Source organism: Ahaetulla prasina, chromosome 8, assembly GCF_028640845.1.
Source record: "Ahaetulla prasina isolate Xishuangbanna chromosome 8, ASM2864084v1, whole genome shotgun sequence".
In the NCBI taxonomy this organism is placed as follows: domain Eukaryota; kingdom Metazoa; phylum Chordata; class Lepidosauria; order Squamata; family Colubridae; genus Ahaetulla; species Ahaetulla prasina.
In genome coordinates, this window is record NC_080546.1 from 49,195,164 (window position 1) to 49,221,693 (window position 26,530).

Genomic DNA, 26,530 nt, shown 5'->3' on the forward strand with positions numbered 1-26,530 from the left:
TAGGCAGGGGATTCAAAAGATACTCTAAACACTCCAGACAGAGTAAAGTGGCCTCTAATTCAGAAACCAAACACCTTATGAATGGTATTGATTTTGACTTTGGAAGAAACAGTCCTACATCTGAAAAAGCAATCATTTGGGCAATCTCCTGGACTCCTGGCTCTTGTTCAAAGAAAATAGGAGGCTGCAGCTAGCTTTGTCTGGTAAACCATTTGTGGTCTTTCTGGGAGCAGAGGAGCATGCTGAGTCAGTATCTCATACTTGATCACTGTACATGGGTTGCTCTTATAAGGCCACCCAGAAAATTTAATGGATACAAAATGCCTTTATGCTAAGTAGACAGTCACATTACTGCCACAAGGGCAATTTAAAATACTGCAGTCACCTGTAAAGGCCCTAAATGGCTTGGGGCCTGGGCATCTTTGGAATTGCCTTCCAGGTAACATCGGTCCACCCCTGATGTCCTACACTAAACTGAATAAGAATAATTGGTTTAATGATAGTATAGATTATTATCTTAATGGTAGGGTATTAAATCAATTGAGAACTAAATCAAATAAATAATAAATCAAAAGACAGCCAGTTTGGTCAAGTGGATAAGATAACAGGCTATATAAAGTGGGAGACCATGAGTTCTAATCATGTTTTAGCCATGAAGGCCAAATGGGTGGTCTTAGGCGGGTCACACTCTCTCTCAGCCCAACTCACTTCACAAGATGATGGTGAAGGTTAGTTCTCTGAGTTTGTGGGTTGGTTTCTGAATGTTTTGTTACCAAACTAGGTAACATCTTCAGCAGAGTTTAGGTGATACGAGTTTAAGTGTTCTTCTGTTTATAAGGGCTTTAGGTATGTCAAGTGAAGGTCTTGTGAGAGGTCAGGTGTGAGTCATCAGTGAGAATCTTGTGATGGGGAGGTTACATCAGGTGAGGGTCATTGGGACGTGAAGGTTGAGGGTCGGTGCGGTCTCTGGTTGGCTGTGTGGTTGATTTGGATTCTGAGGGGTTCATAGGCTGGTTATAGGTCAATGTGTTTGTTGATGGAATTGCTTGTGGAGTGCCAGGCTTTGATGAACTCACAAGCATGGTGGGTGGTAGCGTGCCTAATGATTTTTGTGTGGCTCCAATCAAACTAGTGCTCTTTGGTATTGGTGTGGGTAGAGGTTAAGGATTTGGGATTGTGGCATTTGACTGCCAGCTGGTGTTCGTGGATCCTGGTTTTTAATTGATGTGATGTTTGTCCCATGTAGAATTGGTTGCAATGGTTAGAGTTGATTTTGTAGAATACATAGTTTCTTTCATTCTTTTGTATCTTTTCTTTGGTTCTGGATAATTCCCGGTGGAGTATAGCTATGGGTTTGTGGGCTACTGCTATTTCTAGGGGTTGGAGAATTCTGCCTGTCATTCCACAGGATTATTGTTGTGGGGAAAATAGGAGATGTGTTGGATATGCTCACTGCCTTGAGTTATTTGTCAAGATAATAAAGGCAGGTTAAAAATAATAATAAAAAAATAAATTAAAAAATCAATTTATTTGAAAGGTAGGGATAATACTTGCTTGGAAAGATTGTAAGTTGAGAGCCAGGAGATATTTGGAGAAGATGAATTCTTTCTTTTTAGTCAGACCATATCATTGAAAAACACAAATACAGGTCAAAGCAAAGAAGTCATGAACCAGCAGTCTGAAGAGTGCAGCCCAGATTGTAGTTGAAGCTCAAGTTGCAGGGTAATACAAGAAACTGAAGTTGTCTGGAGATAGGAAAGTGTTTCCAACAATAAAGAAGACTCTGTTGCTTTTGTATAGCCTCAGTGGCTGACATGGCTTAATGAAAGAGTTAGGATTTCATATTCTTGAGCTACAGGACTCTTTCAAGCTACACTCTGTCAAGTGTAGACCCCTCATGATTTGAGTCAACCTCAAATGGCCATGTTTATCATCTATGACAGCCACTTCAGATGATTCTCCCAGCTCTTCAGGTTGATAGTCCATCTGCTCTGCCTTTTTAGTCTCAACTTCAGAGAAGATCATAAATCTAAAAGTCTTCACAGGTCCCGAGTTCTGACTGGAGGAAACTCAAAAACACAAATACATTTCCAGTTTCATTTTTGTCTCTGGCTAGGGTAAGAGGTTATTTTTGTAATCCTGAGTATGTAAAGAAATCCATAGGAGCTTGTCTATTGTAGTCTATATTTACTTTATCATCAAATCAAAGAAAGCCTAAGTACTTCATTTGACTATTTTGTAGAACTGAATATCTGAGTTTAGTTCAGTGCTAGGACATTAAATACTCATTTATTCTCCACAGAGCTTGTGCTTGTTTATAAAACTATACATTTTTCAAGGTATAGCTATAATGGAAAATTGAAGAAATAATTTTGCATTTTGTTCTTGCTGCTAACAATTGTAATGTATTTAGTTGTATCGTGAACGCCATCTCGTTCCTTCTGGTTATTACTGGTTATTACTGTTATTACTGTTATACTATACTATTACTTACTGTTCTTTATTTACTTATGTGGTCATAGCAAGGGGTGATAGACAAAACATGCTTGGGCACTTTACAGAAGTAAAATATATACTGATCATTATTCTGTCATTCAAGAAGTCTATTAAACATTTGCAGAAAATATTTGGACTTTGGCAGGAAAGCAATAAATGTTACCACCTAATTACTAAACCTGCCCTTCTTTTTTTACTATGTCATGAAGACTTTAATTTTCTTAGTTATAAGACTAACACAAGCAGCACCATCATACAAATTTATTTGAGAGCAACCCCTTAAAACTCAGCTGCACATATTTCTAGGTAACAACAACTACAAATTCAGAATTTAACAAATAAAGAGAGTTGCACTTTGGCTAGAAGTGTAAACTATAGCTGGTCACATATTCATTTACTACTGATAGAGGCCATTGTTCTACTGGCTGCATAGGCATCTGTGCAGGAGTGGGCTGCTGGGGGTTCACAGGGGTTTGGGAGAACCTCTAGCTAAGATTCTATGCAGTTTGGAGAACCCTCAAATCCCACTCCTGGCTGTCCCCGCCTTACCCAGGAGTCCTCACATGGCCCGTTTTGATGCAGATAAGTGCAGGGTGTGTATGGAGGCTCAGGGAGGGTGAAAAATGGTCCTACCAGAAATTCAGGAGCCTGGGGAGGCTGTTTTCGCCTTCCCGGAGGCTTGAGGAAAGCCTCAGGAGCCCAGGGAGGGCAAAAATGCCCCCCCCCCGTTCAGGAGGCCACATAGGCCACACCCACCATGGTCACACCCACCAGGACCCACCAGGCAGAGAACCCTTGCTAAAAATTTTGAAGCCCACCCTTGCATCTATGGGGAGGAGCCAAGAGGGGATCAAATCAATGTATGCAGGTGATGATGTCAGCATGCCAATGATGCTCTTTATATATTTGAATTTCATATCATGATGTCATTAGATAATCAAACCATTTGCTCAGTGATGTAATGATGCATGAATCATCATTTTGATTTCATGAAATGAAATCAAAATTTAGCAACTTACATGCCTTGACATCTCAAGATACTTTTTCTAGAACAAAATTCAAACAACTGGACTCCATGATAACACATAAGAGGTTTCATGAAGTATCAGCTGAAGAAAGACTGTGGATTAGTGGAGCCTCAGCATTGAAGACACGGAACACATTCTTGTTGACTGAAAATTCTATCTGTAGAAAGGCTGCTTACTTAGCCTTTATTTAAAAAGTTAAAAAAAATATTGAAACACCCAGGAGAAACAATCTCACTTATTGCAGGAAACAAAACTCCATATCATCAATAAGATTGCACTTTTCATTCCAAAAGCCATCTCAAACAGGACAAAATACCTTGATCAGATTGAAGTTAAATGTGGGGGTCATGATCTATTATGATTTTTTTCTTTGTATCTATTTGCATTTTTGTATCAGATTTATTTATTTATTTACTTACTTACTTACTTACCAGAAACTATCTACTATTGACCTCACCCCATTCCTAAGAGGTCTGGAAGGGGCGTGCATAAGAGCACAAGCGTGCCTACCGTTCCTGTCCTAATGTTCCCTTTAATTGTATCCAATTCGTATAGTTATTACATACTTATGCTTATATATATATGCTTATATAAAGATAAAGGTAAAGGTTCCCCTCGCACATATGTGCTAGTCGTTGCCGACTCTAGGGGGCGGTGCTCATCTCTGTTTCAAAACCGAAGAGCCAGCGCTGTCCAAAGACGTGTCTTATGCCTATATATACTGTTGTGACAAATAAATAAAATAAAATAAATAAAAAATAAAATAGATACAGTTAATCAATTTCATAAAGTCTTCTCCTTCTTCTTCTCCTCCTTCTTCTCCTCTCCTCCTCCTCCTCCTCTCCTCCTCCTCCCTCCTTCCTTCTTCTATTTTGTCTTACTCATTTATCTTTACTTTATCTTACCTGCTATATTGTATTCTATTTAATCTCAGCGTAGCTCTTCTATTTCACTTCACTGTATCTTGTCTCATTTTATTGTATTCTAGTGTATGATGCTCATGCATTGATTTGATTAATTGACTAGCAACTGATTTGATTAATACTACAAGTACTGCTGACCAGTTGCATTACTTTACCTGCAATATAAGGATGACAACATTGCTTTTCCTGTATGGGGCTATTATAAGGATTTTATGATACAAGGCATTTTGGTCTCTAAAGTAATGTTATATGAATGATATGCAAAGTCAATACCCAGTCAATATATCATATAATAGAACGGACCTAAAATAATCTTTATTTCAATGGTATGAAACAAAAAACAGATGAAATTTAAAAAATAGTTACTGCTTTTCTACATGTTTCCATTTCATTTCTATTTTGGCATTTTTTTTAAAAAGTTTTCTGTGATGCTTTAAAAATATTAAAAGACATATTTGAATTTAAATAGGTCTAGAATCATACATAATTTGATAATTTTGGATACTAATCCAAAATAGGTTTTGACTTATTAGAACTACACTGTCCTTTTTCTAAGTGGCCTGTATTTTTTCACGTTCTTTAATTATCACTAATTCCTAAGTAATAATTTGGTTTTTAAAAAGGACAAGAATAGCAAATAAATTGTGATTCATCACCAATGATGTCATGATTATCAGTCAATTAGTAGGTATACCATATTGAAATAATAGAAGGTACATATTATTCTGAGTTCATTTGCAGCAGTTTTTGTGATGTTGTAGATTGGAAAAGCAATGCTCCTTTATCAAGCTTTATGTAGAAAATATCCTCACTGCAATGTCCTCTTCTTCAATGATTACAAGTCACATCAAAAAATAAATTGCAGGCTGAAACAAATAGCACTGCATTGGATTCTCCTAATTAGATGTGAGATTTAGCCACTTAGTTCTATCCACTCTGGGTATTTACTCTTCATTTCTTCTGAAATTCAGTCTTACTCAGTCTTCTAGCCACATAAGTGCAGCATGACTAACTATTTGTAGTGGCATGGGAATAGCAAACTATGTGCGATAAAACTAAAACATACATAGCTCTGTAAAAAATCATTTTCCACATTTCAGAATATTTATAATGCTTCAGTATATATAAAAAGGGAGCCCAAGTGAATAAGCAACACCGAAGTTGGGGCCTTCTTTAATTCATTTCTTAAACAATAATGATGGGATGACTGAGAAGATAGTCATTCTTGAAAGGATTCATTGTCCCAAACATTCTCCAGTTCAATGCTTGGACTATGGATCCCTAAAGCTTTAACAGAATTTATTTAATCTCTACCAGATTAATAGATATTAACTATGTCTTATAGATATTTTTAGACATTTCTTCTAAACGGGGTATCACATGCCTGTTGAATCTCTATTCTCATACAGATGGACCTAAATATGTCTTTAACTAAACTGGAGAGATCATTCTTTCACTCTGGCACTTTGAATGTTGGGTGATTTTGTCTATAAAATAAAAGCAACATTAAATGTTAGTATTATTTGGCTGTTCAGTCTCTCTTTATATGTCTTGGTGGATGTGAAGGACCCACATGAAGGTCTGCTCTAATAATATGTAACAGAAAAGATGGACAAACATTCAGAAAATCTGAAAAGAGGTATTTTCTCTTTACAGATCTGTAGGTCATCAATTTAAAATATCTGAAAGACTTAACTTCATCCAGTATATATTTTAGATTGTATTCTTTGTCAGCTTTGGAAGCCATACTAGGTTGGAAGCTTCCGTGCTGCCACTTTCCAATGTGTGGGAAAGTAGGAGGGGGGAGTTAGAAGAAGGGGTCGTTAGACATAATAACATTCTTCCTGCCGGTCAAGGCCAGGCCGAGCCTACATCTGGAGAAGGAGTGGCCAGAGTGATGTCTCGAGATGGGACGTTGGCGATTGGAGCATGTGATCCACGGAGTATGAAATGCTGACATTCTGCTTGTGAAGAGGGTCAAGTTAAAATCATGTTGGAATTAATGCTCTTAAATACAAATGAAGTCTTCAATCTTCTAGTAATGTAGCTATTATAGAATAGGACTTGAAATATCTTTTTTAAGCTAATGACTGTGGAATTAAAGAGCTCAAGTTGTTTACATGTCCATGCCATTTGTTTTCTTATCAATAAAAATACGTAAAAGCATTAAGCATACCTAAGCTTGTGAAAATCAATGGGATGAATACAGGTATCCTAGTTTGGATTGTGGTTTTGCTGGAAGGTAAATAGTGCATGCCCATAAAATGACCAGAAATGGAACTCATTCAAATAAAATTTTAGATTAAAAAATGAAATCTGGTTAGGGGGTGACAGCATTTGGTCAACCTTGGTTGATCTCAAAAAATCTCAATAGCGTTTCCTTCCTCTCAGAAGCCCTTTCTAACTTCTGATTTACAGCCCTGGCATTTCTTGATATTTCCTCCATTGAAGCTGTTTAGAACTCCAGTGCAGGAACATAAGGAATGCCAGGGCTGTAAATCAGACCAAGAAGTTAAAAGAAGTTTCTGAGAAGAAGATAGTGGCAAGCTGTATCCCTATTGCTGCCAAAAAAACTTACTGTATACGAAGTGTCCATATATTCACCAATGATTGTACTTGACTCAATGGTTTCTTTGTGTAAGTGAAATAAGTGAATGCCGTAGTGCAGGTGTGACTGATTTGATTAAGAAGAAGAACATGGTCCATAACGCTAAACTACACTGGGACTGAAGTTTGACGGCCTGACTTTCATGACAACAGACTTCAAGGAATACCACCAGCCACGCCATGTGTACCATACAATTCCATTGTCTGATCTTGCTGAATAGGGTCCATTATAGTACAGGCCATTCAGGTTGGCGGTATGACATCTAGTGAAATAGAAGAAGAAAAAGAAATAGAAGATATTTATTAGTTTCAAACAAAATCTCAGCTTCCTCATACTGTTTGCGAGTAGAAACTATGACCTATTTTTTTTTCTATACACTACATCTTAGTCAGTGGTGGGTTTCAAATTTTTTTACTACAGGTTCTGTGGGTGTGGCTTGGTGGGCGTGGCAGGGGAAGGATACTGTAAAATCTCTATTCCCTTCCTACTCCAGGGGAAGGTTACTGCAAAATTCCCATTTCCTCCCAATCAACTGGGACTTGGGAGACAGAAAATAGATGGGGGCAGGGCCGGTCAGAATTTTTACTACCGGTTCTCCGATCTACTTAAAATTTCCGCTACCGGTTCTCCAGAACTAATCAGAATCTGCTGAAATCCACCTCTGATCTTAGTCCTCAAAGCCTAGGTAATATTTAATCTTTCGGACTAAAAGTGGGTTACAATTTGTCTTCATCTCCACCTTGTTTTTGCTTTGAGTATGCAGTTACCTCTAACCCTTTGCCACCCACATGGACCCTGGATCTGAAGAAAATCACCATCTACTCATCATCAAAGGACTGTCTAGCAACAGGCCTAACAGGAATATCACCAGCAACCATCTCCAGTCTAATATGACTCAAGGTCTGAATCAATCTGATTATACAGAGCTGTTCTATAGTGACAATATCATTATTGTGATATATTTTACTTTGTGTAGGAAAAGTTCTATTGATTTTCAAACAAATCAATATTCTGGAAATCATTTCATTTCCTCTATATATCCCAATACCCTTGATCTGATGATTGCCTTGAGCTCTTCAGTGGTCAACTCGATGAACAAATAGCCCATAAAATAAGTAAACAGCCCACTGCATGTGTGTGTTAGTGTAATAAAACAATAATAATAGGTAAGAAACCATACAAGGCATCCAAAATGATCTAGTGCATCAACCATTTTCAAATATTGTCAAATATTCTGGGGTTTTTTCTCATGAAGTACAACTAGTTTAATACCATGAATGGCAATTACATATCTCAATTTTGCTGATAATATTTCTAGATGGAGGGTTCCTATTACAACCAATAATAATAAAGGCCTTCCTTATACAGCTATTCCATCTTTCTCTCTTTTTTCTGGTTGGAAGGAAAAAGAAGAAATTTTGAAAAAGCGTTAGAACTATAAATGGACGGTTGTGTTATTTGCTCCCATCCTACTTTAGATGAAATGGCTGGGGCAATATTTCAGCCCAAGTCTGAATATAAGATTCCAACAATTGGCTGGCATTATCCAGAGATGGTATAAGCATCGTTTTAGTTCTCCTTTGAATAGATTCATCAAACCCTTTAATCTTCTTCTCTAGAGAAACTGCAAGAGTTTCTTAGGGATTACATCATTTAGTGTCTGTGACAAACCACTGAATAAAAAAAAATATCTCCCTGCCTCTGGCCAATTAACAAAAAATACCATGATTCCCAAAAAATAAGCCCTCCCCCAAAAATAAGCCCACCCCAAAAATATTTAAGCGTATGCGGAGCCGATCCCTGCCATTTCCACTGGTTATGGTTAGGGAGACAGAGCTGGAAATCAGGCAAGATGGCAAGAGGATTCCCATCTCGCTCCACATGCCCCAAAATAATAAGACCCCACTGAAAATAAGGCCAAGCACTTATTTTGGGGTTCAAAAAATATAAGATAGGGTCTTATTTTTGGGGAAACACAGTAAGTGGAATATATGGGTTACGTTTATTTGGATGTTTACAAAAATAAAGTAAAATCTCATAATACTAACTCAAAATATTGAAGTTACTGATTAAAGTTGCTTATTTGGGAGGGTGGAAATTGTAATAATTATGTCAATAACTGCTGTTATAGAAGACTGGAAGACGCTTCTAGAATTTTTTCTTTGTCTCCGTTTCTCACTTTCTCTTTTCTTCCTTTTTTATTTTTCATTTTAGGTTTGCTGCAGTTTTTAAACTCTGTTTAAAGTTCTTTTTCAATAAAAGTTGTATAACCCTCCCTCAAAATATTGAAGATAGGCAAAGCATTCTGCCCTCAGCATGTGGATAAGAAAAGAGGAGAGAAGGCAGGAAGGGAAAGGAAGGAAGGAAGAATCGTGAAATAAAATCTATCGTAGGTTATAAATACAGATTATAAAATATAAAAATACAGATTAAGTTATAAGTAGGAGCTGCAAGATTTAAAAACATTAATTCTAAATTTAAATACATTTACAATATATTTTGTACTAGAACCCTCACTTCTTTTTCTCCTCAGATTTTGAACCATTGAAAGTTTTGAGAGATACTTAAACTTTATCCCTTTATCAAAGCCCCTTTTAAAAAAATAAGTACCTATTTATTGCAAACAATTTTTCCAGTCACTTTTCCATTTTATCATTCCTCTTTTTTGCTTCCTGAATATTCTTTGCAATATAGCAGAAATGTAGCAAGAAAAAAACCCCAAAGTATTTTTTTTCTTTGCTGGTTTGATTTAGCACTAATTGTTTTCACTTTTTTTGCCTACTAATCAACTTAATTTAAAGTGGGAAAAAAATCATTCCTGAAATGAACCCAGTGGTGGGTTGCCCCCAGTTCAGTCCGGTTCTTTCAAACCGGTAATGTTAGGTTGGGATAAGGAGGAGACCCGAGACCAGACCAGTGACCACAGCTCTTTTATTTAGAGTGAGACTTCAGCAAAGATACAGGCAGGATGCTCCTCTTTTATACACACCTGAAGCCAGGTGACAACCAATAGGATTTGAATCTTTTCCCACTGGAATTTCCCACCAGTGACAGCATACACAACACTCTTCCCCCCGCCTCGAATGCACTTCGCCTTTAACCTGCATAAATTAGCATACATAATCGTGCAAACAGTTAGGGAGTTCCCGGTGTCTACTTGACCTGCGCAGCTCAGTTTTGGCGAAGGAAGCATGCTGGTCGGAGGTGTTTTCTGTTCCTCCCAGCTCTTCCATTGGGGCGGGGGGGGGGGGCTGACTTTCGGATTATTGGCAGCTATTTCTTCAAACCCTTGTGGATTACTAGCTGATGGGTTGGTGGATTCTATCGGCAGCTCAGAACAACGCTGGACACCGAAGTCTTCAGATAAGTCATCCGGATTTCTTGGGCTTGAGTTAGCTGTTGGAACAATTTGGTTGTAGTTAGGGCCTGGTTGTTTTTGGACTGTTCATTTACAGATTTGGTCAATGTGTCTCTGTTCGATTCTCCCGTTCCCCACGTTTACCCTATATGACTTGGGGCCGTTTTTTTCTGTGATCTGGCTGGCTATCCATGCTGGGCCTACTGAGTAATTTTTTGTGAAAACCAGGTCCCCTATTTGGAATTTCCTGATGCCCTCTCCTCCCCCTTGGTACCCATCAAGGGAGTAATTGGGGTTGAGGCGGTCAAGGGTGCATCTCAGTTTATGTCCCATGAGAAGTTCAGCCGGGCTTATGCCCGTGGCTGGACATGGTGTGCCATGTTGGGCCATTAGGAAGGTATCAATCCGTTCCTGCCAGTCCCCTGGGCCCAATCGCTTCTTCTCTATTCGGTCTCTATGGCGGGAAGGTTGAATTGGCAGCGTAGCCCGGCAAACATGGGCCAGATGGCCTTTCTTCCAGCAGCGGCGACAGATAGCATCACAAAAACGGCAGTTGTTCCTGTGGTGCTTGCCCCCGCATCTGGCACACATGAACCCACGATTTCTGGGGAGGTGCTTTGTTTGGAATACCTCCGCTTCCTTGATCTCGTCGTCCCCGGCCTCCGATGAGCTTACTTCTGGTAGTTTGCTTTGAACTGTCCCGTGGTGGATTGGGGCAGTTGTCGGGGCTCTGCTTATCCCAGGATGCTGCGTGTTCACAGCGGCTTTGTTGGACAGCTCATATCCCTTAGCTTCCTTGATTGCGACCTGCCATGTGAGGTCGTGTTTCAAAAGTAATCACTGCCGCTGGGTGATGTCTCTGATTCTGCACAGGAATTGTTCTAGTAGGGCGTCATCTAGGAATGCCCTGTAATTGCCCAGGGATGCCGCTTGTCAGAGTGCGGCGACGAAATCGCTTATAGACTCTCCTTCTAGCTGGAATCGTTGCCAAAATTTGTATCGTTGGGCAAATTTTGATGGAGCTGGCGCATAATGGGCGCGTAGGATGTCCTTCAGGGTAGTCCAGTCGACCACCTGGACGAGGGATGGAGCCATTAGGGCCCCGCTACTCGGAAAACTGTTTGTCCACAGTTATGGAGGAACAGTTTTCTTTTTCGGTTGTCCAGTAGCCCATGGTTATCGTTTGCCTCGAGGAAACATTCGAACCTTGTCATGAACAGCTCCCTTGATTCTTCCGCTGGATTGAATGGCTTCAGATTGCTGGCTGCTTTCGACATTTTGGAACCTTTCCTTTGTTCCAGTGGCTATTCGGAAGGGTCTTGGGTCGTCCTATCCCACCTTCGTCACCAATGTTAGGTTGGGGTAAGGAGGAGACCTGAGACCAGACCAGTGACGACAGCTCTTTTATTTAGAGTGAGACTTTAGCAAAGATACAGGCAGGATGCTCCTTTTTTATACACACCTGAAGCCAGGTGACAACCAATAGGATTTGAATCTTTTCCTGCTGGAATTTCCCACCAATGAGAGCATACACAACAGGTAATAAAACCGGGAGCTGGTTCTGTCCACCCACCCGGATGTCGTCATAGATGATCTGCGCATGCACGAGCAAAGCGAGCACGTGCGCACGCGATCCCACTGCAAACTGGTAGTAAAGATAAATGGAACCCACCCCTGGACAAAACCCACATGGAACAGAATTCATGCTACTCATCAAGAGGAATATTCTCACTTATGAAATATCACAGAAAGTGATGAGCTTTTTTAAAAAGAGATCTTCAGACAGAGGCTGGATTTAGAACTTTCAGAGAAGTTCTAAAGGATCATGTAGTAACAAAGAATTTTCCATGATGCCAGGATTCTATTTGCAAGTTATTAGCAGAAGTAGTCTATCGCAAGAACAAAACAGGATTGGATTTAATTAGTACTTGGATGAGAAATCACTAGGAAATACTAAAGCTCTAAGCTAGACTGGAAAGGAGACATCTTGGGAAGAGACAATTGTAAACCAGTTTTTGTATTGATGGACATGACAACATAGTCCCCAGAAGTCAAGCATGACTCAAACAGAACATTAGGTTAAAAATAAATTACAAACTTAACACACTCTTGCCATTATAATTAACCACTCGTTTTGCAACTGAATTCAACAATGTCTCTGAATATCACAAAAATGGGGGTGACAGATTGTGTATAAGTCTCTAGAGCCTCAGGTTGCCCACCTCTGCACTAGATCATAATACAACCTGCTTGATTTTGTAGAGTGTACAAACTCAATGACTGATTACAACAAATTTATAATTTATTGTAGCTGCAATGCTAAACCAAAGCTTAACAAGTTGCACTTAGGACAATGTGGTGTCCCCAGCACACATTAAACCTCAGAAGCCTTAATCTAGCTAGGCTTCATTGTTATCTTTTCTACTTCTCTGTTTTTAAAACCCCAAAGAAGACTCTTATTATCCAGTGATCTGATTTTTAACAGGTAGGCATCTTTGACAAAGCAGCCCAGGGAACTCCATTGTCTTGCCATGTGCATATGTGATAATGGCCTGTGATCAGTGCTTACCCTTGTCTGTGCTTGCTGGTTTTGTGCCTGCACAAACACTGCTCCATTGTTCACAACAAAAAGCATGGTTTTAAAAAGAAACCCAGAAAAGAACTGATAATTGGACAACTGTCATTCTTTCAAGCATAGAGCATCGGTGCTGCATGGCACAATCTCCACATTAAATAATCATGCCATTGGCTCTTAAAGAGATACCAGATCTTCACCTCTAGAATACAAAGCCTCTGATCATGATACATTAGGATGAAGCAAATCTAGCAAATCTGATTTCACATATATTGCCATTGTGGATTTGCGATAGTTATGTTAGGAAGATTTATTCGGGAATTCTGGAAGTTATGTTCTCACTGCATCTGCTCAAATTTTTATAACAATACCAACATAATCGCTATGAGATGAAAATAGGTTTGTGTAAATTATGTTAAAGACTGGACTAATATTAAGCTTTATACATCTCATAGGCAATATTGTATTATTAGCTAACAAGACTAATGTGAAAAAATGTGCATATTATAAAAACATTTTATCTAGAAAAAATGAGCAAATACTGGTTAGATTACTAATTATATTATTAATATTTATAGCCTATCCCAATGTCAAACACAAACAAGAAGTGTGAAACATGCCTGGTTCGCTTCAGAGTTGACAAAACATTTCCATTGCTTAAAAAACATAAACAAGAAAAATCTCATAACTGAAAAGCCAAATGACCTGAAATAGCTGTGCTTTAGATAGTTTTATGAAACCTCAGTGGGCAGGAAATAACTGTACCTTTGGAGAAGAGGGATACAGTACAAAACAACTATCCTACCCAGAAGGCCAGGTCCAGAACCCATCAATTTCTCAAAGAGGAAGGGCCACCTTTTTTAAGACCAGACCAGATTAAATTTTGTTCAGTATTGCATTCTGTATTTATGTGCTGCACCACTAGGGACTTTAAAAGTGATAGCACATTTCACTGAAATAGTACTAGCCTACTGAAATAGTAAACGATGCAGTGTTGAAGTGATTAGTGTTAGTGTTAGTTAATTAGTGTTATTCTGACTTGATGGAATTGTCCTGTCAGGAGTCTCGCTACTGCATTTTCTGCAGCTGAGTAGCTATAGCTTCTTGTTATCCCATTGCTGCGTGAGCTGTGCTGGCTCCCAGCTGCTTTCTGGGTGATATTCAAGATGATTTCTGGGTGATATTCAAGATGATAATGATGATGATGATGATGATGAAGACGATCTCTTAAAATCCTCATGGCACAAGACCAGGTTGTTTGTGGGGCTGCCTCTTTCTAAGGATATCTACTGATTTAGGTCAGATATGTTCCAAGTCCCCTTCTATAAATGCTGGCAACTTTTGGGACCTTACAGATGTGCCTTCTCTGTATTGTCCCAGACTTTTGAATAACCTGCCACTTGAGAGTCAAGGGAGGGAACCGTATCCTTTCAGATAGTTGTGAAGCCCTAGCTCTTCCCCCAAGTGTTGGTCTAGAAAGGGGATTGAGTCAGGAGCCCAGTGGGAAGAATGGATTTGTTTTTATTCTTGTTTTTACTGCCACAGCATAGGGTCATTATGTGAGACAGGCAGTCATATAAGTTATGTAAACAAGTAAAAATCAGAAGGCAGCATATATATTTTGCTGTATTCCAGCTGAGCAATGACCAAGTTTATTTATCCTCATCAAGGCATTTTCTTCCTGATAATGTCAATTAACATTTGCCAGATGGACCCCGGTCACAGCCTCCACATTCTTTTTAAGCAGGACCTGAGAATCCAGGAGAAGTCCCAAGTTACAACCAGCTTCTTTGGGGGAAACGTGACCTCATCCAGAGTTATTATTAATGTTGCTGATATCTATTGATAACAAGTTGCTTCATTCAATAATTTAATCTGGACTTGGTTTACTATCTATTCTGTCACAGTCTCTGGACACCAATTCAGGACTTCAGAAACTTTTTGGCACAGCCCATGATAGTGATGTATAACTGAATATCATCAGCATACTAACAATATTATCCTGAACCATTTTAGCTTGAACCACAGAATGACTCACTTCATTCATGTATATTCATGCACTCTAGAAAGAGTGCAGAGAAGAGCAGCAAAGATGATTTGGGGACTGGAGGCTAAAACATATGAAGAACAGTCGCAGGAACTTGGTACGTCTAGTTTAATGAAAAGAAGAATTAGCGGAGACAGGATAGCAGTGTTCCAATATCTCAACAGTTGCCACAAAGAAGAGGGAGTCAAGCTATTCTTCAAAGCATCTGAGGGTAGAACAAGAAGCAATGGGGGGAAACTAATCAAGGAGAGAAGCAACTTAGAACTAAGGAGAAATTTCCTGACAGTTAGAACAATTAACCAGTGGAACAACTTGCCTGCAGAAGTTGTGAATGCTCCACACTGGAAATTTTAAAGAAAATGTTGGATACCATTTGTCTGAAATGGTATAGGGTTTCCTGCCTGGGTAGGGGGTTGGACTAGAAGGCCTCCAAGGTCCCTTCCAACTGTGTTGTTGTTGTTGTTGTTGTTGTTGTTGTTGTTGTTTGTTGTTTGTTGTTGTTGTTGTTGTTGTTATTATTATTACTAGATTAAATAATTTGGAGGAAAACCCAGAGGAACTTCACACTTTAGGGACTTGATCATAAACCTCCCCATGACTCTGACTGGAAGTATCCACTAAGGTAGAAGCAGAAACACCATAAAACGATATCACCAGCTCCCTTCTCCTGCAGGTGGCCCAGGAGGATATTATAGTTCATGGTACTGGACATGATACAGAGATCTAATAAGATCAAAAGGGATATGTTGTCCCATATCAAGGTCCTAGCAGAGATAATCAACTAGAACATTCAGTGCCATTTCCATTCCTTCACTAGTTTCCCCTCTCACATACATACTAGTCGTTGCTGACTCTAGGGGGCGGTAATTATCTTCGTTTCAAAGCCGAAGAGCCAGTGCTGTCTGAAGACGTCTCTGTGGTCATGTGGCCGGCATGACTCAACACCAAAGGCTGTTACCTTCCCACCAAAGGTGGTCCCTATTTTTTCTACTTGCATTTTTATGTGTTTTCGAAACTGCTAGGTTGGCAGAAGCTGGGACAAGTAACAGGAGCTCACCCCGTTATATGGCAGCACTAGGGATTCAAACCGCTGAGCTGCCGACCTTTCGATCGATAAGCTTAACGTCCTAGCCCCTGAGTCACCGCGTCCCTATATTCCTTCACTAGCCCTGACTAGAAAGGATCTAATAATCAATTTCAACTAGAATCCTCTGCAGTGTTATTGATTTTTCCCACTGCCTTCTTGATCAGTTTGCAAGGAAAAGAGTTTGAAACCTGGGAGAAAGTTGTAAAAAAAAAGAAAAAAAGAAAAAGCAGTCCTTTTTACTGTAGAATAATTTTTTGTGGCTAGAGTTTATTTTATTATATAACTACATTTGGATGTTTTTATCTACTTTGCTGCACAGTGTCAACTGGTGGAACAAAACATTTCTTCTGAGAGAAACACTCTTAATGCAAATGTCTTTATTGTTAAGAATTAGCACCAATAAAATGGTGCTAAGAAGCACCATTTTTGAACAATACTGTTGTGCTCATCTCATTGGATTAAGCTTCTCTGGATTATTTGGCTTCATTAAACAAGGGATATACCTTTTGTAGCATTTGAAATTGTGAATCATTATGCTATCAAAATCAAACTGAATGATAATCCAATTATAATCAATTCCATAGTTAAAATGCTTTGTAGTTCAGCACATACAATTGGCCTATGTCTGCAGTTAAATACAAGACAGTTATTTCAGTTTCTCAGCAACAGAAATATAGCCATTTCCTTCCTTCTGTGATGGAAGCGTATTTCTGAGATATATAGGATATGCACATTTTCCATATATAAAACCTGTTAGGCAGTACTTCAGCAGACTGTATTTGTTTAAAAAGTATCCATAGCATAATACTTCATCCTTCCATCCATGCGCATACCGTAATTTATCCATAGACCAATTATGTGAGTACCCATTCATAATGAATCCATAAAAATAAAAAATCTGAACTAGATTGCAATCCAATATACTCTTCTAGGTGGGAGAAAACCCCATTAAATTCATTAGCACTGAGCTGTACATTTTTTTCAATCTTCCTTTTTATGTACCAAATCGTCTATGGCTTGGTTCTTGAGCTGCATGTCATTCGCCAAGATCTCCTATCAGCAATTCTAATTTCATTATTTCTAAGGAAAACCCAACCCCAAGTAGGGTAGAACGAAGTCTAGAAGGAAAAGGGTTATTATGATAGGTTTACAGAATGATTGCCAAGATATAATTGATTCTTTTTGAAACTAATAATAAAAACTTACTACATAATGAGGGCTGGAAGAATGCATTTATAATTATTATTCTTTGACTCAGAATAGTTGCAGTGCAGTATATTCCATAATGATTCACCAGAAATAAATGTGATTCTTTTATTTTCAGCGGTGACAAACTCCCATCTGAAGTCAGTGGAAGCTTTGACTTCACTGAAAACAGGATTTAAACATTGTTTCATTTCCTCCTCCTTATCAACTTAGCACTGATGAGAGCTGAAACATATTGTTTCACATAGTAAACTTGGCTACACCTCAGTCCAACTCAAACTGTATTGCAAAATGCTTGCAATAATTGGCAAGAGTTTGTGTTTATAACAACCGGGTAGACAGGGCCAAACAAGAAGAATCCAGAACAAAAGAAAAGAGAACACTGAAGCTGCTTCTAAGTGGCAGAACTTTTTCAAATGTATCTGATAGCTCTCAAATCATAAGAGACAACTTGTTCCCTGAGAATTATGCATATTGTTATACTGGCTATGTAAATATACTTCTTTGCTATATTGTGCAAACTTTTAAATTCAGTGTTGACAATTATTATTTTGGCAATGTCAAAGTTCCTTTAGACTTGCAAATGCATGAGTACACTTTAAATGCAACTATTTAAAAGTCATTTTTGATTATTATGTTCTATATGTGATTAATGCCATGCAGAATACTGTAGAAAAGAACAAGTGTGTGGAAACAAACAATGTTTCTTAACTCACTGCAAACCTGCTTATAGTGTTACAATCAAAAATTTTTACTACTGGTTCTGTGGGCTTCATGGGAATGGCGTGGCAGGGGAAGGATACTGCAAAATCTCCATTCCTACCCTATTCCAGGGGAAGGTTACTGCAAAATCCCCATTTCCTCCCAATCAGCTGGGACTCAGGAGGCAGAGAATAGATGGGGGTGGGGCCAGTCAGAATTTTTACTACCGGTTCTCCGAACTACTCAAAAATTTCCTCTACCAGATCTCTAGAACTGGTCAGAATCTTCTGAAACCCACCTCTGGTTACAACTCATCTGAGTGATGCAAGTATTACAACTCATCTGAGGGATGGTCAAACCAGAGATGGCATTTCATTCCAATTTCTTTCAAAAATATATGAACGTTTCTTGAATTTTTAAAATACTATTTCTTATGAAGGACTAGTTTTCTTCAGTGTTACATTTTCTAAATACTTTGGCCAGTAGCTCTCAGCATGTTAATGATCATGATAAAAATTAGTTGTTATTATTATTATGGCCAACATGCAAAGTTAAATATAATTATAAAACAATAAATGTATATTAAATCCAAATATTGTAAAAAATAAAATTAGAAAATCTTCCCATTCATGTCAAACTATTTAAGTGATAGCCCTAAGAAGATAATCATGAACCAATAAATGTAAATTTATATGCTATTGCTGAATACTGCTGAAAATTTTAAAATATAAATTGACAGAATTCTGCCTCGATGGCATAGAGGAGGAGATTCTGCTGTCTTGCAGCAAAGAGCAGTAATGATTGAGAAGTTTAACTACTCTTATGGAATCACATCTCTGTTAAAGGAGGGAGAAAAAGACTGGTAACTATTTTGCTGTGCCTGATGGTCAAAAAAAGATCTTGACAGTTCAATTTATTGAGAATATATAAAGCCCTGAAAGACAAGAAAATATAGCAAGAAATATACATGATATTACACTTTACTAAAGTTTCCTTTGTGGTCATTATAATAAGAACAAAGTATAATAGATTTCTTTGCTGCAGCACAATCCTACACATGTGGGTTGAGAAATAACATTCTTACATTAGTGCAACTTATGTTCAATTTAGTGAGCATCAAATTGCAGCTTAACATGGAAAATATTAGTTCACAAATAGCGGGAGTTCAAATAAAGGTACTCCTCAACTTACAACAGTTCATTTAGTGACTGTTCAAAATTACAACTGCACTGAAAAACACACAACCGTTGCAGCATCTCCATGGTCAGATGATGAAAATTGAGATGTTTGGCAACTGACTCATATTTATGACGGTTGCAGTGTCCTGAGGTTGTGTGACCTTCTGACAAGCAAATTCAATTGGGAAGCCTGATTCACTTAATAACCTGTTATTAATTTAACGACTATCATGATTCTCTTAACAAATGTGGCAAGAAAGGACATAAAATGGGACAAAATTCACTTAACAACTGTCATACTTAGCAACAGAAATTTTGGGCTCAATTGCAGTCATAAATTGAGGGCTACCCATACTTTTTAATTTAGTGCAGATTGGAGACTGCTATCAAGGTCACATTTAATGTGACCCAAAATTCAGTTAATGTGAGGTTACTGCATGCATAATTGAGGTTGGGGATTTAGATGCTGCTAATGTTTGTATATGCAAGTGGGGAAAAGGTAGATTTTGTCAGAGGACACAGTACAAGTTTTAAAAAGAAATGGCTTGGGTTTTTTTATCCATAGAAGTATCACTTTGAACAGCAACCAGTGCAGATTCAAATAATGTGACTATTTTGTGAAATTCATTAACTCCACTAATTGAGACCAATTTATAATTTAGAATGGCAGAATCAACATTAACACTTAACTTGGCTATTGAAAGCTACTCAGATCCAGAACTTCTGTGTCATTTTACATGAATTTAAGGAAAAAACAGTTCTTCTACATCAAAATAATGTGAAAAGAAAGCCAACCTGTTAAACCACCAGCCAGCTTGATCTTCTTCAGCGCAATTCTTTTCATAATTGTCATTATCTCTGTCTTTGGTGCTGAATTTCATCCCTTGGTGATTTGCCCACCATTTAACTTCAGGGTGAAATCCCCCAGTGAGAGAATCACCAGCTGTTCCAGAATATTGCCCACAATTCATCTTGTAAGAATTCTAGCAAAGAAGTTGAGAAAAGGAGTAAGCAAAGTAACCTGTCTAGCATTTAAGAGAGATCTTCAAAAAGGTGAATAAGAAACATTGTCCATAAAGAAATCAATTGAAAATGCAAAGGCTTCAGTCATATGGTTACATTTAATAACCAAGATTAGGTACATGTATAGCATAGGGGATTTCCCAGTTTTAAGGATTTATGCCTATAAGGAAGTTGAGCATATTATTCTGTACTGATTTTTTAAAAGAATGCTCCAGTCAACAGTGAAAGAATTTAGCATATTGTGAATTCCCATAATTTTAAATTTGAAAATTGGGAGGGGTATAGTGTGTTTTTATTTAATTGGGTGGGTAGTCACTCCATTTTATGATGTTGATTTTGTTGTCTGTGATTGCCAAAAGTTTGAAAGCTTTGAAATTGAAATGCTAATTAAAAATAGTATTTATTCTTCTGTTTCTTCCTTTTACCAAGAAGTTCAGATTATATACGTACTACGAATGAGGGTTATCTTCTTACGGGGACTCTGTGAAATTGGTTAGGTAAAAGAATGTTTCCATTTCCCTTCAGAGATTTCACTAACCCCTCCAAAATACATTATGGCTTTGAGTGTTATATGTAACTGGACCAGTGGTGGGTTTCTACCGGTTTGCCCTGGTTCAGATTAATTGGTAGTGGTGGGGCAGGAGGCTCTGCCCACCCACCCGGATGTCATCACGGACCTTCTGTGCATGCACAGAAGTGCCGCACGCAAGCAAAGCAAGTATGCGCACACATGCACTCCCAGTTCTGAACCGATAGCGAAGGTAAGTGGAACCCACTACTGAACTGGACACTCTTGACTGCCCACAATTAATGATGTTCACAGCTGAATGGCAATCATTAGTTTAGCATGCTAAAACTCTCACACACACAGTCGCACACACCCAGAATCCTGAATGAAACAGCATTTATGAAATACTTATGAACTCTTATGCTGTATATTAAGAATTCCAACTTCTAATGAAGCTACTTCTACTACCTGCTCATCTGCAACTTGAAATTTTTCGTACTGTGCAAAGCGCTGTTCATCCATAAAATCAGACAAATCGATCCTCAAGGTATAATTCCCTGAATTGAAAAGAACAAATGAAGGTGCAATTTATCAGAAGAGAGGAAGGGAGAACTTCCATTCAATTCATTGCAGGCATTGGGAGAATTCAGATACTGTGGCTAACTGCTCATTTTTAGCCGTTTCTTATTGCTTAGCATGATACTGACATACTTTGATTAATCATGGCAGATTAATATGGAATTTTATTGAAAATACATTATCTCTTATTAAAAATAAATTTATTATATAATTTTAATCAGAGATCTTGCCCTTTACAGTTGGCAACTCAACACTTTTTGTAGCATGCATTAGTGATACCTAACCATGTAATTAACACCTGAATTATCTTAACAGTGTGTGGTTCTTTGCTTTGTTCTGACAATGAGGGCCAAACAGCTTGCCTATATAGGCAAGCTGTTCAGACCTCACAATCAGAACAAAGCAAAGAACTACACATATACGCATACACAGTCAGACTAAACACACACACACACACACACACTCTTATGTCCTGTGTTTACACATCCCAGACTTGCAATTAGCTTTTGGATTGTCAGACTAAACACAACCTATAACTAAATGCCCAGTGTTTTGAGAAATTCTCTCGTCTGGGTAGGGAAAAACAGTGGGAAAATTTGCTTCACTATAATTCCAGATTGATAGAGTTTATAGATGTGCACTTACCACTAGGTGTTCTTTCTCTTTTCTGTATCAATTTGATTCAGTGTCCAGAGCAGATATTTTAAAATATGCAGATTGTAATAATCACATTGAGATTATTCTATAAGAACCAGCAAATATATGAATACAATGCTGGAGATTTACAGGTTTTTTTAAAAAAATAACTTAAAGTAGCTTTTATTAGCCAAGTGTCCTCTAATTCTGCTGGACCACAATACCCATTATCCTAGATAAAGGAATGAAGAGAGCTAGATTCCAACTTAACTGGAAAGGGATACTAGGTTGGGAAGAAATGGCCTGCGGTCTTGGGACAGATAGCAATTTTTAAGAGAAACCCTATATGCCCTAGAGCTTGATTATTGGAAGGAATGCTTATGTCTCATGGTGTCTGTTCAGCTGAGAGAGTGGCAGGCTTGGTGACCCTTGGGTTCCTTCAATTAAACAATATAATCTACCAGAACACAGAAGGTGGGTCTTCTTTGTTACAACACTTGCTCTCTGGAATGAGATTACTACTGATATCCAAGTGGCTCTTATCCTGATGGCATTTTTGAGAACCTTAAAGGCCTAGATATTTATTTTTATTTATTTATTTATTTATGTATTTATTTATTTGTCACACGGTATATATAAGCATAAGCATGAAATACCTATACAATATATGAGCATATATATAAGCATGAGTATGTAATAACTATATTAATTGGATATAACGAAAGGAAACAATAGGACAGGAACTTGTGCTCTTAAGCACGTCCCAGTGTAGGCTGGTTGATGCTCCATGCTGGATTTCTTTATATATGTCTTTTTGAGTTGTCAGGATTTATGATCCTGGTGGGGTTTTTGGTAACTTTTTAATTTATCTTGTGTATGTTTTGTTCCTTTTTTCTTATTCATATTGTAATTTATTTTGTCTGCTACATTGTGAGCTGCCCATAGTCCTCTGGAGTTGGGTGGCATCTAAATCAAATGAATTATATAAATGTATTCCCTGAGAGATCACTATATCAGAATGCATCTAAAACTGTTAACAAACTCAGCAATAAATAAATTAGGGACACCTTAATTTGAACTACAACTGTGAAGAAATCCTGAGTACTGGCCTTCCTGCTCCTTGTTACAAAATTAATCAATCCCTTATTATTGGTTTTGGTTTTTCTAATAAAGTACTGTGTTTTTCTTACCCTGAGAAGTCAGATAATGAAGGTTTTTATTCCCAAGCCAGTATTCACCATTTGCTGAAGTAAAATCTCCAAAACCGTGCTCATATTCAGTCCAATTTCTGGAAAAAAGATTAAAACCTCTGATCTGTATAAATCACAAAGGATTATCAAGTGACTTTAAAACAGTTTGTGCAGTTTTCTAACAATTACAAATTACAAACATATATTTGGTTTCTAAGCAAAAAACAAAGAAAATTCAATTCAGTTTATAGATTTACTTTCTATTATGATAAACGACTACAAGGATTTGATTGCAATTTCAGGTCCTCCAGCAATAACAATCAATAAACCTTATTATACTCTCAAAGCAGAATCATTATGCTGCTTCTGATTAAAATAACAAGAAATATAGATTTGATTAATAAATGCTGCTTTTATGGTTTTGAAGCTTTTAAAATAATCATTATATAATGGTTTTAGGAAATGATCACTTTATAGTCTTCCTGTTTAGTGGATTGTTGTATGCTGCTCAGTCACTTTCCATGAAATAGGTAGCTATATTAACATAATAAAGAAATAAATCTTAAATAAAAATTCATTAAGCTAGTGTGAAGTACAATAAAGACCACTGATTTCTATCTTCCTACACTTTCTGTCTCAGTGTAACAGTGTCTTATCCAGCAAGACACCAAAGAGAATCTTCCTAGTTATCACATTATTTAACAGTCTTTATCTGGAAGTAAATTAGTTATCTAAGACTCAACGAGCACCTGGACATTTTTGATATTTGGGGGAACTTCTGGCCCAGTGCTTTGTGTCCATACAATTGATTCTAAAAATTAAACTATAATTAAACTATATCTGAACTAATGACCATAAAAAAGTTGCGTTGAGCTACATTAGTTTGAACATAAGTTTTTACAAAAGATACATTTTTATTTTTATCCGTAAGAATTGGACATTTTACTGTAAATGAATTTTGTTTCAAAAATAACAAGCCTGTGAGATGAATCTAGAGATTTTAATCTGTTTAACCAAAACTTTACCTATTATATCTTACCTATTATATTTTGTTTAAGGAAAATCTTATCACTCCTACCAACACTGACAGAGCACTAGTATATAAAAATAAGAGCAAGCCTCACTGATGATGTTATCTAGTTTGGTAATCTAGTTTGGTAATGATATGTCTTCAAGAAAGCAGCCAAGCTTAGAGAGCACCAAGGACTTCACAGTTCAACCCTGAACTACAAATATTCTCTTCTTACCTATTAAAATTTTGACTCCCATCTGACCGTCTCTGAAAGACTGTCCACCCACCTCCTTCTGCCATATCACAATAGGCAAAGAATTCACTGGGGCTCTTCAGAGGTTTCACCTTGTAAAATCCACTTTGTGTATGACCAGCAAGATAGATCTCAGCACAATCTGAATCATAGCAAAACATCAATGGATTTTAAAAATACAGTTTAGTCACATTCCCCTTCCTGCTATAAAATATTACAGAATATATCTACACAAATTTTAATTCAATGAAGCAAATGTCATTCATGGATCATGTATTGCTTCTTGCCAAAGTGTCCTGTTTATTCTTTTTATGTGTCTTTTTTTAATTACATAATATTAAACTTTAAAAAACTGAACAATAAAGGAAACCCATACAATGAAGGATGTATTTATTTAATTTTAGTCACCATTATACGTATCATATGTATTTGAACTTACACTTTTTTTGGAAAAAATATTGAATATGTTTAAAATATTCTTCTTGAGGTCACATATGCAAAATATATGTATTTTTGTCCTCTCCAACCCCTGGATAATTTGTATGTTCAAGATTATAAGTCTTAAAATTTTTTATCTTGATAAAAAGTTAACAGCAATAAAGAGACAGCAAAGCAAAACAAAATGGGATTGTACTTCTATTAGCCTGGATAAAACTGAATCATTCCTCATCTAAAGAATTGCTAAGTGTCTTCTAAAATGGTATATCTGGCAAATGCATATCTCTTTGGCTTAATATTGGTCATAGTTCATCTTCAAAAGTTAACCAATGATATTGATTCTGCATATGAGTCGATTGGATAACTTTGCATTCCTTTACCATAAGGAGTGGAAGTGTGGGAGAAATAGAGAACAAAACAGGCATAAAATGTTAATAAAAGTTGACCTTTTCCATCAGGTACAAGGTGAGCTATCCCATCATGGCCTGATAGCAAAAGGACCATAAGGCAGAACTAAGGAAATATTTAACAGAGTTGTAGTTCTAGCACAGAACAGTCAGAACCTGGTTGCTTGATCTCTTCACTGAATCATTCAATGATAGAACACAAAGCTTATGGAAATTGGCTAGAATGACTACTAGTTACTTACTGAAACTGCATTAAATTCAAACATAGAACTAAAGTTTGGGTTAGCCCATACTATAATGCTTAGCCAGCCTTCATTAACTGTCTTGGTTACCCTTGTTCAATGTTATGCTTTGGCTGAACTATTGGTTTATGAAAGCTACTGGAAAAATTCAAGATATATAATTTCACATTTAAATAAGTAATGTAAAACAGACCTGCAAATACACATCCTGCAAATATTTTTCACTGTTATTACCAACTCAGTTTTGTTTCATGTCAATGATTGATGGCAAACATGTCAAAAATATACTACTAAGTTTCAACATATGTCAGACTTTAGCATGTAGAAAATTCTAATAACCAAATACTGGTGTACGGCACAATATGAATCACATTTAATGAATTACATTAAAACACTCCTTTGTAAGTACACTTAAACCTCCAGAGACTACTATTTAGATAATTGCAATGTAATATAAGTAATTCTTTCTACACTGTAAAACGTTTGCTAAAAATAATATGGTAAGTTATTTTACTAAACTTTTGATTCATAAAGAGTAGAAAACCTTAACAAAGACCCTTTAAGAAGGAGAAGGAGGAGTGGAGTTTAGAGATCTACCTTTTCAAGCATTGTGCAGGATAAAATGCTTTACATATCCTACACAATGCTTGAAAAAACAGCTCTCTAAACCCCATTCCTTCTCCTTCTCCTCCTTAAAGGGCCTTTGGATTCTCAATTTTGATCAACCTCCAAGTTTGTAAACGGAATGTTTTGAGCCCACCTGGAGAACAAAGATGAAATTTATTTCTAACCTTTGTACTTTGTTTCTTCTCCCAGGTTGATGACAGTGTTTTCACCTTCTTTATCTCTGCTCTGTATCTCTCTCTCCATTAAGAGATTCACAATTCTTGCCTGTTGTTGCTTCACACTGTGTTCCAGAAGTCTCACTTGGGCCTGGAGTCTCAGCTGCTCTTGGAAACAACTTCCTACAGTCTTCAGGAAGGAGAGGAAAGACATGGGGCTCATCAGTGAGTTGCTAAGTACTTCACTGTCAG

The 26,530-nt window shown here is 37.4% G+C and overlaps 1 protein-coding gene across 1 annotated transcript in view; it reads right to left on the reverse strand.

Annotated features, from left to right (window-relative positions):
• Positions 1-4,732: 4,732 nt before the first annotated feature.
• FGL1 (fibrinogen like 1) overlaps positions 4,733-26,530 on the reverse strand; it is a 34,584-nt gene continuing 12,786 nt past the window's right edge. Inside the window, exons 4-9 of the mRNA XM_058192606.1 lie at positions 26,288-26,468; positions 24,392-24,551; positions 23,145-23,242; positions 21,208-21,296; positions 20,004-20,191; positions 4,733-7,317 (exon numbers count right to left, since the gene is read on the reverse strand). Coding sequence (XP_058048589.1) covers positions 7,158-7,317; positions 20,004-20,191; positions 21,208-21,296; positions 23,145-23,242; positions 24,392-24,551; positions 26,288-26,468 — 876 coding nt within the window. The 3' untranslated portion in view covers positions 4,733-7,157. The remainder of the gene's footprint in view (positions 7,318-20,003; positions 20,192-21,207; positions 21,297-23,144; positions 23,243-24,391; positions 24,552-26,287; positions 26,469-26,530) is intronic.